The sequence below is a fragment of the Chrysochloris asiatica genome, unplaced genomic scaffold (genome assembly GCF_000296735.1).
Source record: "Chrysochloris asiatica unplaced genomic scaffold, ChrAsi1.0 scaffold00033, whole genome shotgun sequence".
NCBI classification, from domain to species: Eukaryota; Metazoa; Chordata; class Mammalia; order Afrosoricida; family Chrysochloridae; genus Chrysochloris; species Chrysochloris asiatica.
The window spans coordinates 12,278,416-12,290,516 of NW_006408551.1; the positions used below are offsets into that span (position 1 = coordinate 12,278,416).

A 12,101-nucleotide genomic window follows, 5' to 3' on the forward strand; every position below is an offset into this window, starting at 1 on the left:
CAGGGTCGCTGTGAGTCGGAACCGAGTCCACAGCACATTACAAAACACCACCACCCACACTACTGAAACCCTGGCATTTACACGGCAGGTGCTCAGTAAATATTTGTACAGTGATTCATCAGGTAAACTGGATTCTGGTTTTTATGTGTTTGAAAAGCAGCAAAGCTCTTTCTTAAAATTCTAATGAGAAGCCTAACACGTAAGGCAGATAGAAGTGAAATTGCTGAGGGGACTGAAAAAGGAAGGATCAGGCCTGTTGGCACCGCCTTGCTACCCCAGTGAGTATGGGCCTTACAGAGATTCAAAACCTTTTCAGGGAAGGGTCACAGCTCCGTCCAGAACCATTGATGCACTGGTTACATATGCTTGAGAACAGGAAGTTAAGAAATTACTCATACTCCAATTCTAGGGGGAAACTTAGCAATGAGGAAACATGCTATTATCAGCTGGCAATGCACCCAGTGTCAAGACTGGATTATTTCGCTACAATGAGTCAGTCTGCTTTATATCCTCATGGCAGGGGAGACATATCAAGGGAAAGAAACAGGAAGTGACTGACAGCCATTACCCATAATGCTTCACATTCAAAGAGTCTTTTCCATAACAATTCAATCCTTAAAATGATCCTGTAAAGTAGACATGAAATGAGTTGTGTGATGTATGATTTGGTTATGTGCCATGGAGTCGGTTCCAATTCATAGCAACCCTGTACAGGGTTTCTAAGCGGTAAATCTTTACTGGAGCAGAAAGCCTCATCTCTCTCCGGCAGAATAGCTGGTAATTTCAAACTGCTGACCTTAAGGTTAGCAGCCCGATTCAGAACCACTACGCCACCAGAGCTCCTTAATGTCTGATTTACAAAGGAATAAATTCATGCAATTCAGTGGGCATTACCCACAGAGCATGACCCAAGTGGGGCAGTACTATCCGTACTTCAGAATAATAGTTGCTAGTCCTGGTGTGGCACTGTGGGTTAATGCACTGGACTGCAAAGTCAGTTTGGATCACAAGGTCAGCGGTTCAAGCTCACCAGCTGCTCTTTGGAAACCCTATAGGGTTTGACAGCACTTAACAACAATAACAACAACAAGTGTTTATTAGGAATTCTGGTGTAGCATGGTAGGATCAGCACTAGACTGCTAACTACAAGGTTGGTGGTTCAAATTTACTAGTCACTCCTTGGAAACCCATACAGGGTCGCTGTGAGTCAGACCTGTCTCGACAGCACTTAACAACAACAATGTTTATTAAGAACTTTATTAATTAAGACACTGGTTCAAACTTGACACAAACTACTTGCTAATTGGTCTCAATACTTCCAATCAGCCTGTTTCTACGATATTTGGTAGTTACTATTATACCTTTCCAGAGAAGAGGAAACTAAGGCTCAACTGTCCCCAAATTAAATAGCTACTAAGTGGTAGAATATCCCTAACCATCTTACTCCAGAGCCTGTGCATTTACTATTTTTATTACTCTACACTGCCCACTGGGGTTCTCAACTCTGACTGTTTGTGAGGAATCTTTATGCAAAACACTTGGGAGACCTGTTAACACCTCCTTCAGTCTTAAAAACAAGTACAGCAGACCATTCCCCATAGAGCACTGTGTTTTCTAACTCTAGGCTGAACTAGTACTAATAAAACACAGCAATACTATGATTATTATCCCTGAGCATAACTGCAACAAGACACTGTTTCTTAGACTAAGAGGAAATTTCTAAATCTTTTAAATCCCTAAGAAAATTATATACAAAATTATCCCACAGATTATTATAATAAACAGTCCCATTTGATTTTCCCAGCAAACTTCTTTCCCTAGAAAAAAATTTGTTGGCTGATGGGCAGAAAGCCAGTATTCCTCATTCCTTTTGGCGAGGTGCTTCCCAAGGATATGTCTGATTTTTTTCTGCAGACAGTAGAGAGAGGGGAGATGCTCTGTGATGTGTCTGCAAGACTTTCAGTCTTCAGGACTACCACATGGCCACGTGGGCATTGGGTCCAATGGAAACAAGTACTGATTCAGAAGGCCTCACACACAGCCTCCAATGGACAGTTTCAACAGTCAGGCAAGGGGAACAGAGGAACAAACTTACACAGGGCTATTCTTAAGAGTTATTAATCACAAAGCAATGGTTAAGAGCTATTTCCATACTCATGAGAGATTTCCAGACAGCTTCCTTAACAAAAAATGAGAATTCGTTTCTTATATATTATCTAATGGGTTCACATTATATATACAAATTCTTACATCAAAGCCTGTATATGATATGAGAGTTTTGTCTACTTCAAAACCCAAACTCCAGTTACTATTGAGTAGATTTTGACTTTGTATGTGTCAGAGTAGAACTGTGCTCCATAGAATTTACAATAGTTGATTTTTTAGAAGTTGATTGTCAGGCCTTTTTTCCAAGGTGCTTCTGGATGAACGTGAACTTTCAACCTTTCAGTTCAAGTAATTGTGAACAGTAACCATTTGCACCACTCAGGGACCTTATGTTTTCTTTCATAGTTAAAATCCTACATGTCAGTTCTTCATACATATGTCTGAGACTATCAGCATAAACCCACCACTGTTTTTCCCTCTCCCATTACAGATCCTGGATTAACCTCTAGAATCTTAGTGGGGCCAGAGTAAGTGTGGTAGCTGTCATCTGAGAACTGAGGATGAAGTAGGGCCTTACCGCATTCTCCTTTAGTTGCAGTCCTTCCCCATTGGGAAGTGAGGACCGTCTCTTAGACGAGTTCCTGTTTGGGGTTGAGGTAACGGCCCCTGCTTTCTTCTTCAAAGTAAGCACCTCACAGCTGGCTTGGTCTTCATTGTGTGTGCTCTTCCCAGCATTGATAACCCTGGAGAATAAGCCGGAAAAAGCTGGTCAGACAGATTTTCAGGAAGCTGAAAGCTTAGTGCTCGCTCTGTGGTCAGTCAAAACAGTCTCCACTGCTGCTTAGATTCAGACTCTTGACAACCCAGGGGTGCAGAGTGGAACTGCCAGCACCGTGCTTAATCCTGAGCACTGCATTATACCAAAGACCTTATGGTTTTGGTGTTTTATATATTCCTTAATAAACTGAGTGGTTTTTTTGTTTTGTTTTGTTTTAAGAAATGGAATTAGTATACATTAAAGATTCTATTAAACTCCATTGCTGTTGAGTTGATTTCGACTTATAGTGGTCCTTCAGGACAGAGAAGAACTAACAGCTCCAAATGTCTGTCCATGCTGTCAGTCTTTACGCAAGCACATAATCCCATCTTTATCCCTTGGAGCAGATCCAACAGCTGATCTTTTGGTTAGCAGCTGAGTGCTTAACCACTGCATCAGCAGGATTCCTTGGAATCTACTCAAGAAAATGTTATGAACTCAGTTCACGTTCACGGGGGTCTGATCGATGTGATCAACACCACCAATCCATCCTAGTCAAAACACCAAAACATATGACACTTTCCGGTTAATTTGGAGCCTGGATTTTTGAGAAATTAACATGAAGATAGATAGGCTGGCTCTGGGAATTCTGTTGAATGTCTCTCAGTGATAAAGAGCAAAACCACTATCAATCTTATCAAAGAACAAGGAAGTAATTTGCAGCACACTGTAAAACCAAGGGAACAGAAAACCATATTTCATGATCAACAATATCCATTTTTGCTTTACACATAGGGAACTGAATGGATCAGAAATGTACTTTACTCCTTTTTAGATATTGCTGAACTCTGTACTGTTTCCCTGTAGAATGCTGTCACACTGGGCTATGGGTAGCTGATCTGGACACCCAGTTGCATAATAATGATATATGTTGAAACTGCTTTGATCTAATGACTAAATGATTATAGAAATTAAAATAGAATTTAGTGCTGAAATAAGAATGCTTCAGGAAAAGATGCTACGCCATTCACATATCTCATTCTGTCTGCAGTATCAGGTGACTGCAGACTGAACTCTTGAGTTTTAGCACCATTTTCTTATTAAAAAATGAAGTAGCAGCTTAGATAGATTTTCTAAAAGGAAGCTCTCGCTGACTTGTCAATGGCTATATGTTCTTTCCAAACCTTTAACGTATCAGAGCAGGCGAAGGAATAAGTGTGACATATATAAAACTGGGTCGGAACCGACTCGACGGCACTTAACAACAACAACAACAATATAAAACTTCAAGGGCAAGGAAAGAAAAGGTGTTTTTTTTTTTTTTAAAAAAAAGATAAGATAAAAGGGAATCTGCTCAAAGCTCTGTGAGTCTGTTTGTATATTCTCCTAACGATTTAAAGATGTTAATTTTTAAATCATTTTCAGATGACATTTTTTCCACAAGCTTAAAGAAAATGATAGACTCACAGTAAGTTGCAAGAATGGTACAGATTCCATGCATCCTTCACCCAGTTTCCACCTGTGGCAACATAGTATACAACTATTGTACAATATCAAAACTATCAACATCTCTACAACACTGTCAACCGCAGACCTTATTCCGATTTCAACAGTTTTGACATCAAATTGTTTAATCATTGAAAATTGTATAGATATCCCAAGCCAACACACATGTGGCACAACAAAATAGGAATCTGAAAGAAAATTGAGAACTGGCTATCTTAAGATCTAGTAGAGGGTGTTTCAAGTACAGAACCTAGGAATTCTATGGAGTGTTTCAAACATTTACTTTACATTTAATACAAATTATATATACATTAAAATAACTATTCAAGAATTCATTCCTATGCGAACAGTTATTACGAGGAGGCTTGAAAAGTCTGTGAAAAATAGAATGAAAAGACAGTTCAATTTTTCATGGAATTTTTTGATAGTCTGTATATTTTGGGAAGCTAAGGAGTTAATCAATATCCTTTGATTTTCAAGAACTGTTTAAAAGAAACAAACAAACAAAAAAATGGTTACCATTTTTTAACTATAGTAGACTCTTGGGTAACATGGGCTTGAACTGAGAGGATCCACTTATATGTGGATTTTTAAAACACTGCCATGTGATTTGTCTCTCTAGTAAATTTCGTGTTGCTGTAAAAAAAAAGTGATCTCTTTTGGTTCTCACATATTTTTCTTCATTTTTAGTGCAATATAGTAAACCTTAAATAATACCATGGCGCTCATATGAAGTGCCACTAGTGATACTTGAAGGGTTCCCAAGAAGCAATGAAAGGTCATGGACTTATAAGAAAAAGTTGAATTGCTTCTTGATGTGTACTATAAATTGAGGTCTGTAGTTCTGGTTGCCAGCCATTTGAAGGTTAAATTAACCCAGCATAAAGACTATTGTTAAAAAAAAAAGAAAAAGAATAGGAAATATATGCTACATGGCTGCTGCTGCCCCAGCAGAAGTGTAAACCTTGCACTTTTTTTGCAAAACACTGTTTTATCTTGTACTGAAAATATTCAGCTTTGATATGGGTGCAGTATATAATATATATATAATCTACAAAATATGTGCTAATTGATGGTTTACATTATCAGCAACATGTCTGGTTAACAGTACAGTATAAGCAGTTAAGTTTTAGGGGAAATCAGAAGTCTTGTGTGGATTTTCGACTGCATGGGGGCTCTTGGTCCATCCCTGTCCCCTTATTCAGGGGCCAACTGTACCTACCTGTCCACTCACAGCCATCTGTTATTGTTCCTACTGTACATCTCTATGCGCCGTGGCACTGTAACTTGCACTAGGTTGCAAGGTTGACTTGAACCGCAAGGTTGGTGGTGCAAATTCACCAGCCGCTCCTCAGATACCTTATTGTTGTTGTTGTTAAGTATTGTCGAGTTGGGTCCAATTCTAGCGATCTTGTATAAGATACGAGGAATGGCTGGTGGGTTTGAACGTTATGAGTCAGAAATGACTTAAAGGCACTTAAGAGCAACAACAAATATTAATCAAAGGGGAGCCTAGTGGCTCTGTAGGATAAGCACTGAACTGCCAACCACAAAGTTGGAGCCCATCAGCCACTCTGCAGAAGAAAGATGAGGCTTTCTACTCCCACAAAGATTTACAGCCTTGGAAACCCTATACAGGGCTGCTATGAGTCAGAACTAGAGTATTAAAGTCTATTTTTCTGTCTCACCTTCATCTTTTCTCCACCAAAGAGGAGTTGTTTTCAATGTGGCTGAGGGATAAAATGGAGTACTTGAGGCCATAACATGCCTAACATTGCCAAATTTACTCTCTGATCTAAGTAACTGACCTTGGGTTCCACAGTCACGAAGTGGCACAAGTAGGGGTTAGCATAAGGCTTGCCTTGAGCCCCCATCTAACTTCTGTCTACTATTTCATGGGGACTCCTGCATCACTTGGAGATAACCCCAGTTGGTCTGTGAGCACAGTATATGCATATTTGGCAAACTCTAGTCCAGGCCTGAGAGAAGGGGGAATTCTGTTCCTTGCTTCTCTGGCTGCTGGAAAGGGTGCAGGGAAAAAGCTGGTAGGAAGTCCATGCTTAATCCAGGCCCAGTCACTAGGGGTTCATAATGAAAGATCCAAATACAGAACATGCATTCATTCAGAGTTTTCCTTTCATGCCTATTCTTGAAGAACCAAACCAGATAGGAAGGAGGTTTAAAATGCCACCTGCCTCTTCTCTGTCACTGGTAGTGACCTCCTCAGCAAAACTGCTGGGGTGGATTGCTTAGTGGATGGTAATATGATACCATCATGGCTCCCAAAGGAACCTTTTTCTTAAGGAAAGCTGAAGTCGGGATTCAACTGTCCCTTAGGTGCTGTCCTCCCTACAAGATCCCAGTTTCTATTTCTGGAGTTTGGCATCATCCTGATTGCTGGCACCTAAACTTACGCTGTCAGTGTTTTTAACCAAAAATGCATCACCAGTCTCTGATAGCTACCTGCCAGGCTGACTCATCTAGCACTGCCAGTTCCAACAGTCAACAAAGCCACTATAATTACGCAGTCACGAAGCACTGTCTCCTTAAAGTGTTTTATTTCCTACCTCTTTTTGTGTCTATTAAACTCCAAAGTTCACATAACTTCAGCAAGAGGCCCTAGCAAGTACTATATCCTCATTTTAGTCTCATGAGAAACCCAGGGCCCTAGGAGACTGGCTTGCACAAGGTCACACAGCAAAATGTGACTGAGCTGTGGACATACCTGGAGTTCTGTCTGCTTCTTCTCTCTGTTTTATTTTCCGATTGTCTATCTATTCTTGCTGGCACCTGGGTCAGATGACTGTACTGCAATGACTCATCAAAACCAGAGAATGATGAAAGAACAATCACTGGTGACCTTCCTTTTTCATGTCATGTTGAATTCAGTTTTTGAATGACATCAGTGAAATATCAAAAAGTCAGATATGTCAACGAGAGGAAAACAGCAGTCAGTCTCAGCCCTTTAAGATGTTTGGTTGGATGTCTGATTAATATCCAGATGCTAAAAAGCATATTAATTGAGTCACTTTTTTTTTTTAAACATAACTCATGTTTTATATTATTTCAAATCCCTTGTAAGATATTGGATAGAAGTTGTGTGTTTTTAAAAAAGTATCTTTTGGATTTTAAGACTTAGACTTTCATCAATTTAAATACTTGAATTTGTTTTACAAAGACTTTGATTATGAAATGAAAATGAAACTTTCATTCCTCTAAAATTAATTTGAGAAAAACTTTGTGCTCCCCAAGCTGAGAAGCATCATGCTATTAAGAGACGCAACCATTTCTTTAAATATATGCACAGTTGCTGTTACAGCTACAAGCTTCCTTCTTGTGTTAAGCTCCAACATGAAGTTAGCACTATCTGAGAGCACAGTAGCTGGGTGGTGCAAACAGTTAATGTACTTAGCCGTAAACTGGAAGTTTGGAGGTTTGAGACACGAAGACATGAGGCACCTAGGACAGCTTGGCAATCTTCTTTGAAAAACCAGCCATTGAAAATGCTATGGATATCTACTCTCACACATCTGATGACCACAGATCAAAATCAACTTGATGACAGTTTATCTTAAGAACAGGAATGACTATAAGATGTGCATTTTAACTCTAAATAATATTTACCTATGGATACTGGTGTGGCGCTGCGGATTAATGCGCCATACTGCAAAGTCGGTTTGAGCCTCCAGGTTAGAGGTTCAAATTCACCAGCTGCTCCGCGGAGACCCTGTACAGGGTCACTATGAGTCAGAACTGACTTGACAGCATTTAACAACCACAATGGGCTTACTTTATTTTAAATACTTATAAACAAAATAATAGACCATGAATCATCATACCTTTGGTGAGGTTGTTTGCTAACTTCCTACAAAGCGAGAAAAATATCATTTTGAAAATTAAACTGGAGGTAATAAATCAGCTTTTGCTGAAATGAATAAAGTCAGAAATCAACTCTGCCACAGCCTATATACGGAGTAATATCTCACCTTACCTTATAAGTTGTTGCTGCTAAGTGCTGTCTAGTTGGTTCCAACTCATAGCAACCCTGTATAGGGTTCCAAGAGGCATCTGGTAAACTTGAACTCTTGACCTTGTGGTGCAAACGGACCTTGTAGTCCAGCACATTAACCCACAGCGTCACACCAGTACTCCTCTCTTATAAATAGTGCCTTACATTTTTGGAGTACTATGTGGTATGACACTGTAGGATAAGCACTGGACTGCTAACCACAAGGTCGGCTGTTCAAGCCCTGGTCCAGCTGCTCCTTGGAAACCCTACACAGGGTTGCTCTGAGTGGAAACACCTTGACGCTATACAACAACAATGTGCCAAAGACTGTTAAGGTAGCCCCATATATACAGACTAGAACTGCTCCAGGGGGGTTTCAAGGCTTTGACCATTTGGAAGCAGATGGACAGGCTTGTCTTCCCAGGTGCCTCTGGGTGAGTTCCAACTGCTAACCTATCAGCTAACAGTTGAGAATTTAACCATTTAAGCTACCCGGGTTTTGCAAGCATTTTGCATGTATTAATTTACTCATTTGTTTGTTCTCCTGGCAGTCTATAGTACTTTCAATACTCTCCTCCAACACTGTAATTCAAATGAATCAATTCCTCTACAGTCTTCCTTATTCATTGTCCAACTTTCACATGCATATAAGGATTTCGAAAATACCATGGCTTGGGTCCTCAAACTGACATCTTTGCTCTTTAACACTTTAAAGAGGTCTTGTGCAGTACATTTGCCTAATGGAATACTTTGAGTTTTTGACAGCTGCTTCCATGAGTGCTAATTGTGGATCCAAGCAAAATGAAGTCTTTGACAACTTCAATCTTTTCTCCATTTATCATGATGCTGTTTACTGGACTAATTGTAAGAATTTCTGTTTTCTTTACACTGAGTCCATACTGATGGCTGTATTCTTTGATCTTCATCAGTAATGTCTTCAGTAAAATTTTGCTGAAGATATTTCACTTCTGTAAGCAAAGTTGGGCCTGTCATTTGCTAATCACAGGTTATTAATGAGTCTTCCTCCAATCTTCATGACAATTTTTCCTTCATATACTTGGCTTATTTGTTCAGCATACACACTGAATAAGTATGGTGAAAGGATAACAACCCTGGCACAAACCTTTCCTGATTTTAAACCATTCTGAATCTCCTTGTTCTGTTCTAACAGGTTCCTCATGAGCTCAATCAAGTGTTCTGGAATACCCATTCTTCACAATGTTATTCATAGTTTGTTATGATCTACACAGTCGAATGCTTCTGCATAGTCAATAAAGCACAAAGTAAACATTTTTCTGGAGTGCTGGTGTGGTGCTTGTAGGATAGGTACTGGACTTCTAACCATAAGATTGGAAGCTCAAATCCACTATTTGATCCTCAAAAATCTTATAGAGGGTTTCTGTGAGTACAAACTGCTTTGATGAGTCCTGGGGTGGCTCTGTGGGTTAATGTACTGGACTGCAAAGTCGTTTTGAACTGCAAAGTTGGCAGTTCAAGCTCACCAGCCGCTCCTCACAAACCCTATATAGGGTCACATGGGTCGGAACCAACTTAACGGCACTTAGCAGCAACAACACCACCACCCATCATTCTGGAAGTCTTTGCTTTCAGCCAAGATCCATCTGACGTCAGCAATGATACCCCTCATTCCACATCCTCTTCTGAATTTGCATTGAATTTCTGACATTTCCCTATCAATGTAATGCTGCAACCATATTTGAATTATCTTCAGCAAAATTTTATTTGCATGTGATATTAATGACATTGTTTGATGATTTCCACATTCCACTGGGTTACCTTTATTTGAAATGGGAACAGATATGGATCTCTTCCAATTGGTTGACTGGGTAGCTATCATCCAAATTTCTTGGCATAGAAGAGTCAGCGCCTCCAGCACTGCATCAGTTTGTTGAACCATTTCAATTTGCATTCCATCAATTCCTAGAGACTTCTTTATCACCAATGCCTTTAGTGCACCTTGGACTTCTTCCTTCAGTACCTTCATGGACATGCTGTATTTTAGGTATGAAATTCTATGAGCTGCTAAGATGTGTGCATCTGGACTAATGGTGATGTTTTCGTTATTTTAATTAAAGAACTATGCAATTTTGAAACTCCGATTAAAATTCAGGAGGAAAAACTATTAGGAATGAAAGATCCAAGTTAGTGAGAAGATAAAGGACCACTGATGTCTCTTCAATGCAGAAAACTTATACCAAATTCTTTCAACTCTAAAAGAACACGACACATCTGCCTTGAGAGATGTTAAGTGGTAAGTTACATTTCAGTTACGTAATGCTTTAACCTGCCCACCTTCAGTTAAAGTAAAACGTGAAAGTCTCCCTAAGCACAAAATTTTAAGGACGTGAAAGTAAAAAAATTCCTATGTATGCATCATGTACAGCTTGAAGTTATGACCTGAATAGCTGCAAAACTTTTAGAAGCACAAGGGATTCATTTTACATTATAGTAATAAACTTGGGAAACCCATTTTTCTTTCTTTCTGTTTGTGAAATGCTCTAGTCATAAAATTTAAAAATCAATTTTGCATGAATTTCAGCAGAATCTGCTGCTTCTAGTTGCAACTGTGAAGTTATCAAGTTATCTCCCTTCACATTCGAATCCAGCAACACTCTATTGATGATATGGGTTCCTATGACATCTAAAACTGACTCCTAGGATGAAATACAGATAAAATATTCTCATGTAGTGAGCCCTTGCCACCAAGACGACTGGCCCAGGGAACTCACAGTGGAGCTGTTTTCAAAAGTATTTATAGAATGCAGTCAATCAACAAAGGGCAATCACAACTGACATGGATGGAAGGATCCTATGGTACTTTGGGGTAAGCAATGGACTGCTAACCTCAAGGTCAGCAACTCACCAGTTGCTCCTATAAGGGTTGTCATGAGTCAGGCCTCCATGGAACTTAACAACAGCAACAACAATGTGGTTATTTCTCCAATAGTCGGGAAGGATGTTGGTGTTAAGGGAGAAGAACCACACTTGTCTTTCTGTGCTTTGGTGAAGCCTCAGCTGTGAGGCCTTCTGGTCAAGTGACTGTGAGTTCATATTATTGTAACATTCATCACGTCTCTGGGGGGGTTGCAGCTTTCTATAAGTTTGCAGTAGATGAACCCCGAAAGAAGGCATATGTAGATTTCTACAGAAATTATGATTCCATGAAGGATTTTGAGGAGATGAGGAAAGCTGGCATATTTCAGAGTGCAAAATGATTTTGGAATGTAAAGAATTTCTTTGGATTGAATTCCACAAACTAAGAAACTTTACTATGTGGGCTTGGTTAAAAAAACAACAACAAACCAAGCAAATTGCAAAATACAAAACAAAATAAAATGAAACACTTGATAAGTGCTAAGTCGTTGAATACCATCCCCATTGTACCCCCCATCACACACACAACATGAGGTACTCAGCATAGTGCAGAAGTAAGGAGGTACAGGGACAAGGGTCAGATAGATCTGGTTCAGACTTGGTTCTGCAAACTACTACTGATTTGTTCTTGAGCAAGTTACTTTCTCCATCTAAAATGGAGTTAATAGAAGAGGATCACAGAAGAGCTGTGAAAATTAAATGGTCTAGATGGGGGTACTTCAAAATGTTTTCAGACACTTATTCCCTAATTAAAAGATTTTTCCAAAGACTTTTTGAAGCCCCATTGTATAGCATGAAAAATATACCACAGTGCCAGGCCCATAGTGA

At 39.5% G+C, this 12,101-nt stretch overlaps 1 protein-coding gene across 1 annotated transcript in view; it reads right to left on the reverse strand.

Moving 5' to 3' along the window:
* Window positions 1-12,101, reverse strand: part of PPM1H (protein phosphatase, Mg2+/Mn2+ dependent, 1H) — a 435,367-nt gene that overhangs the window by 261,638 nt on the left and 161,628 nt on the right. Inside the window, exon 2 of the mRNA XM_006859511.1 lies at window positions 2,684-2,849. Coding sequence (XP_006859573.1) covers window positions 2,684-2,849 — 166 coding nt within the window. The remainder of the gene's footprint in view (window positions 1-2,683; window positions 2,850-12,101) is intronic.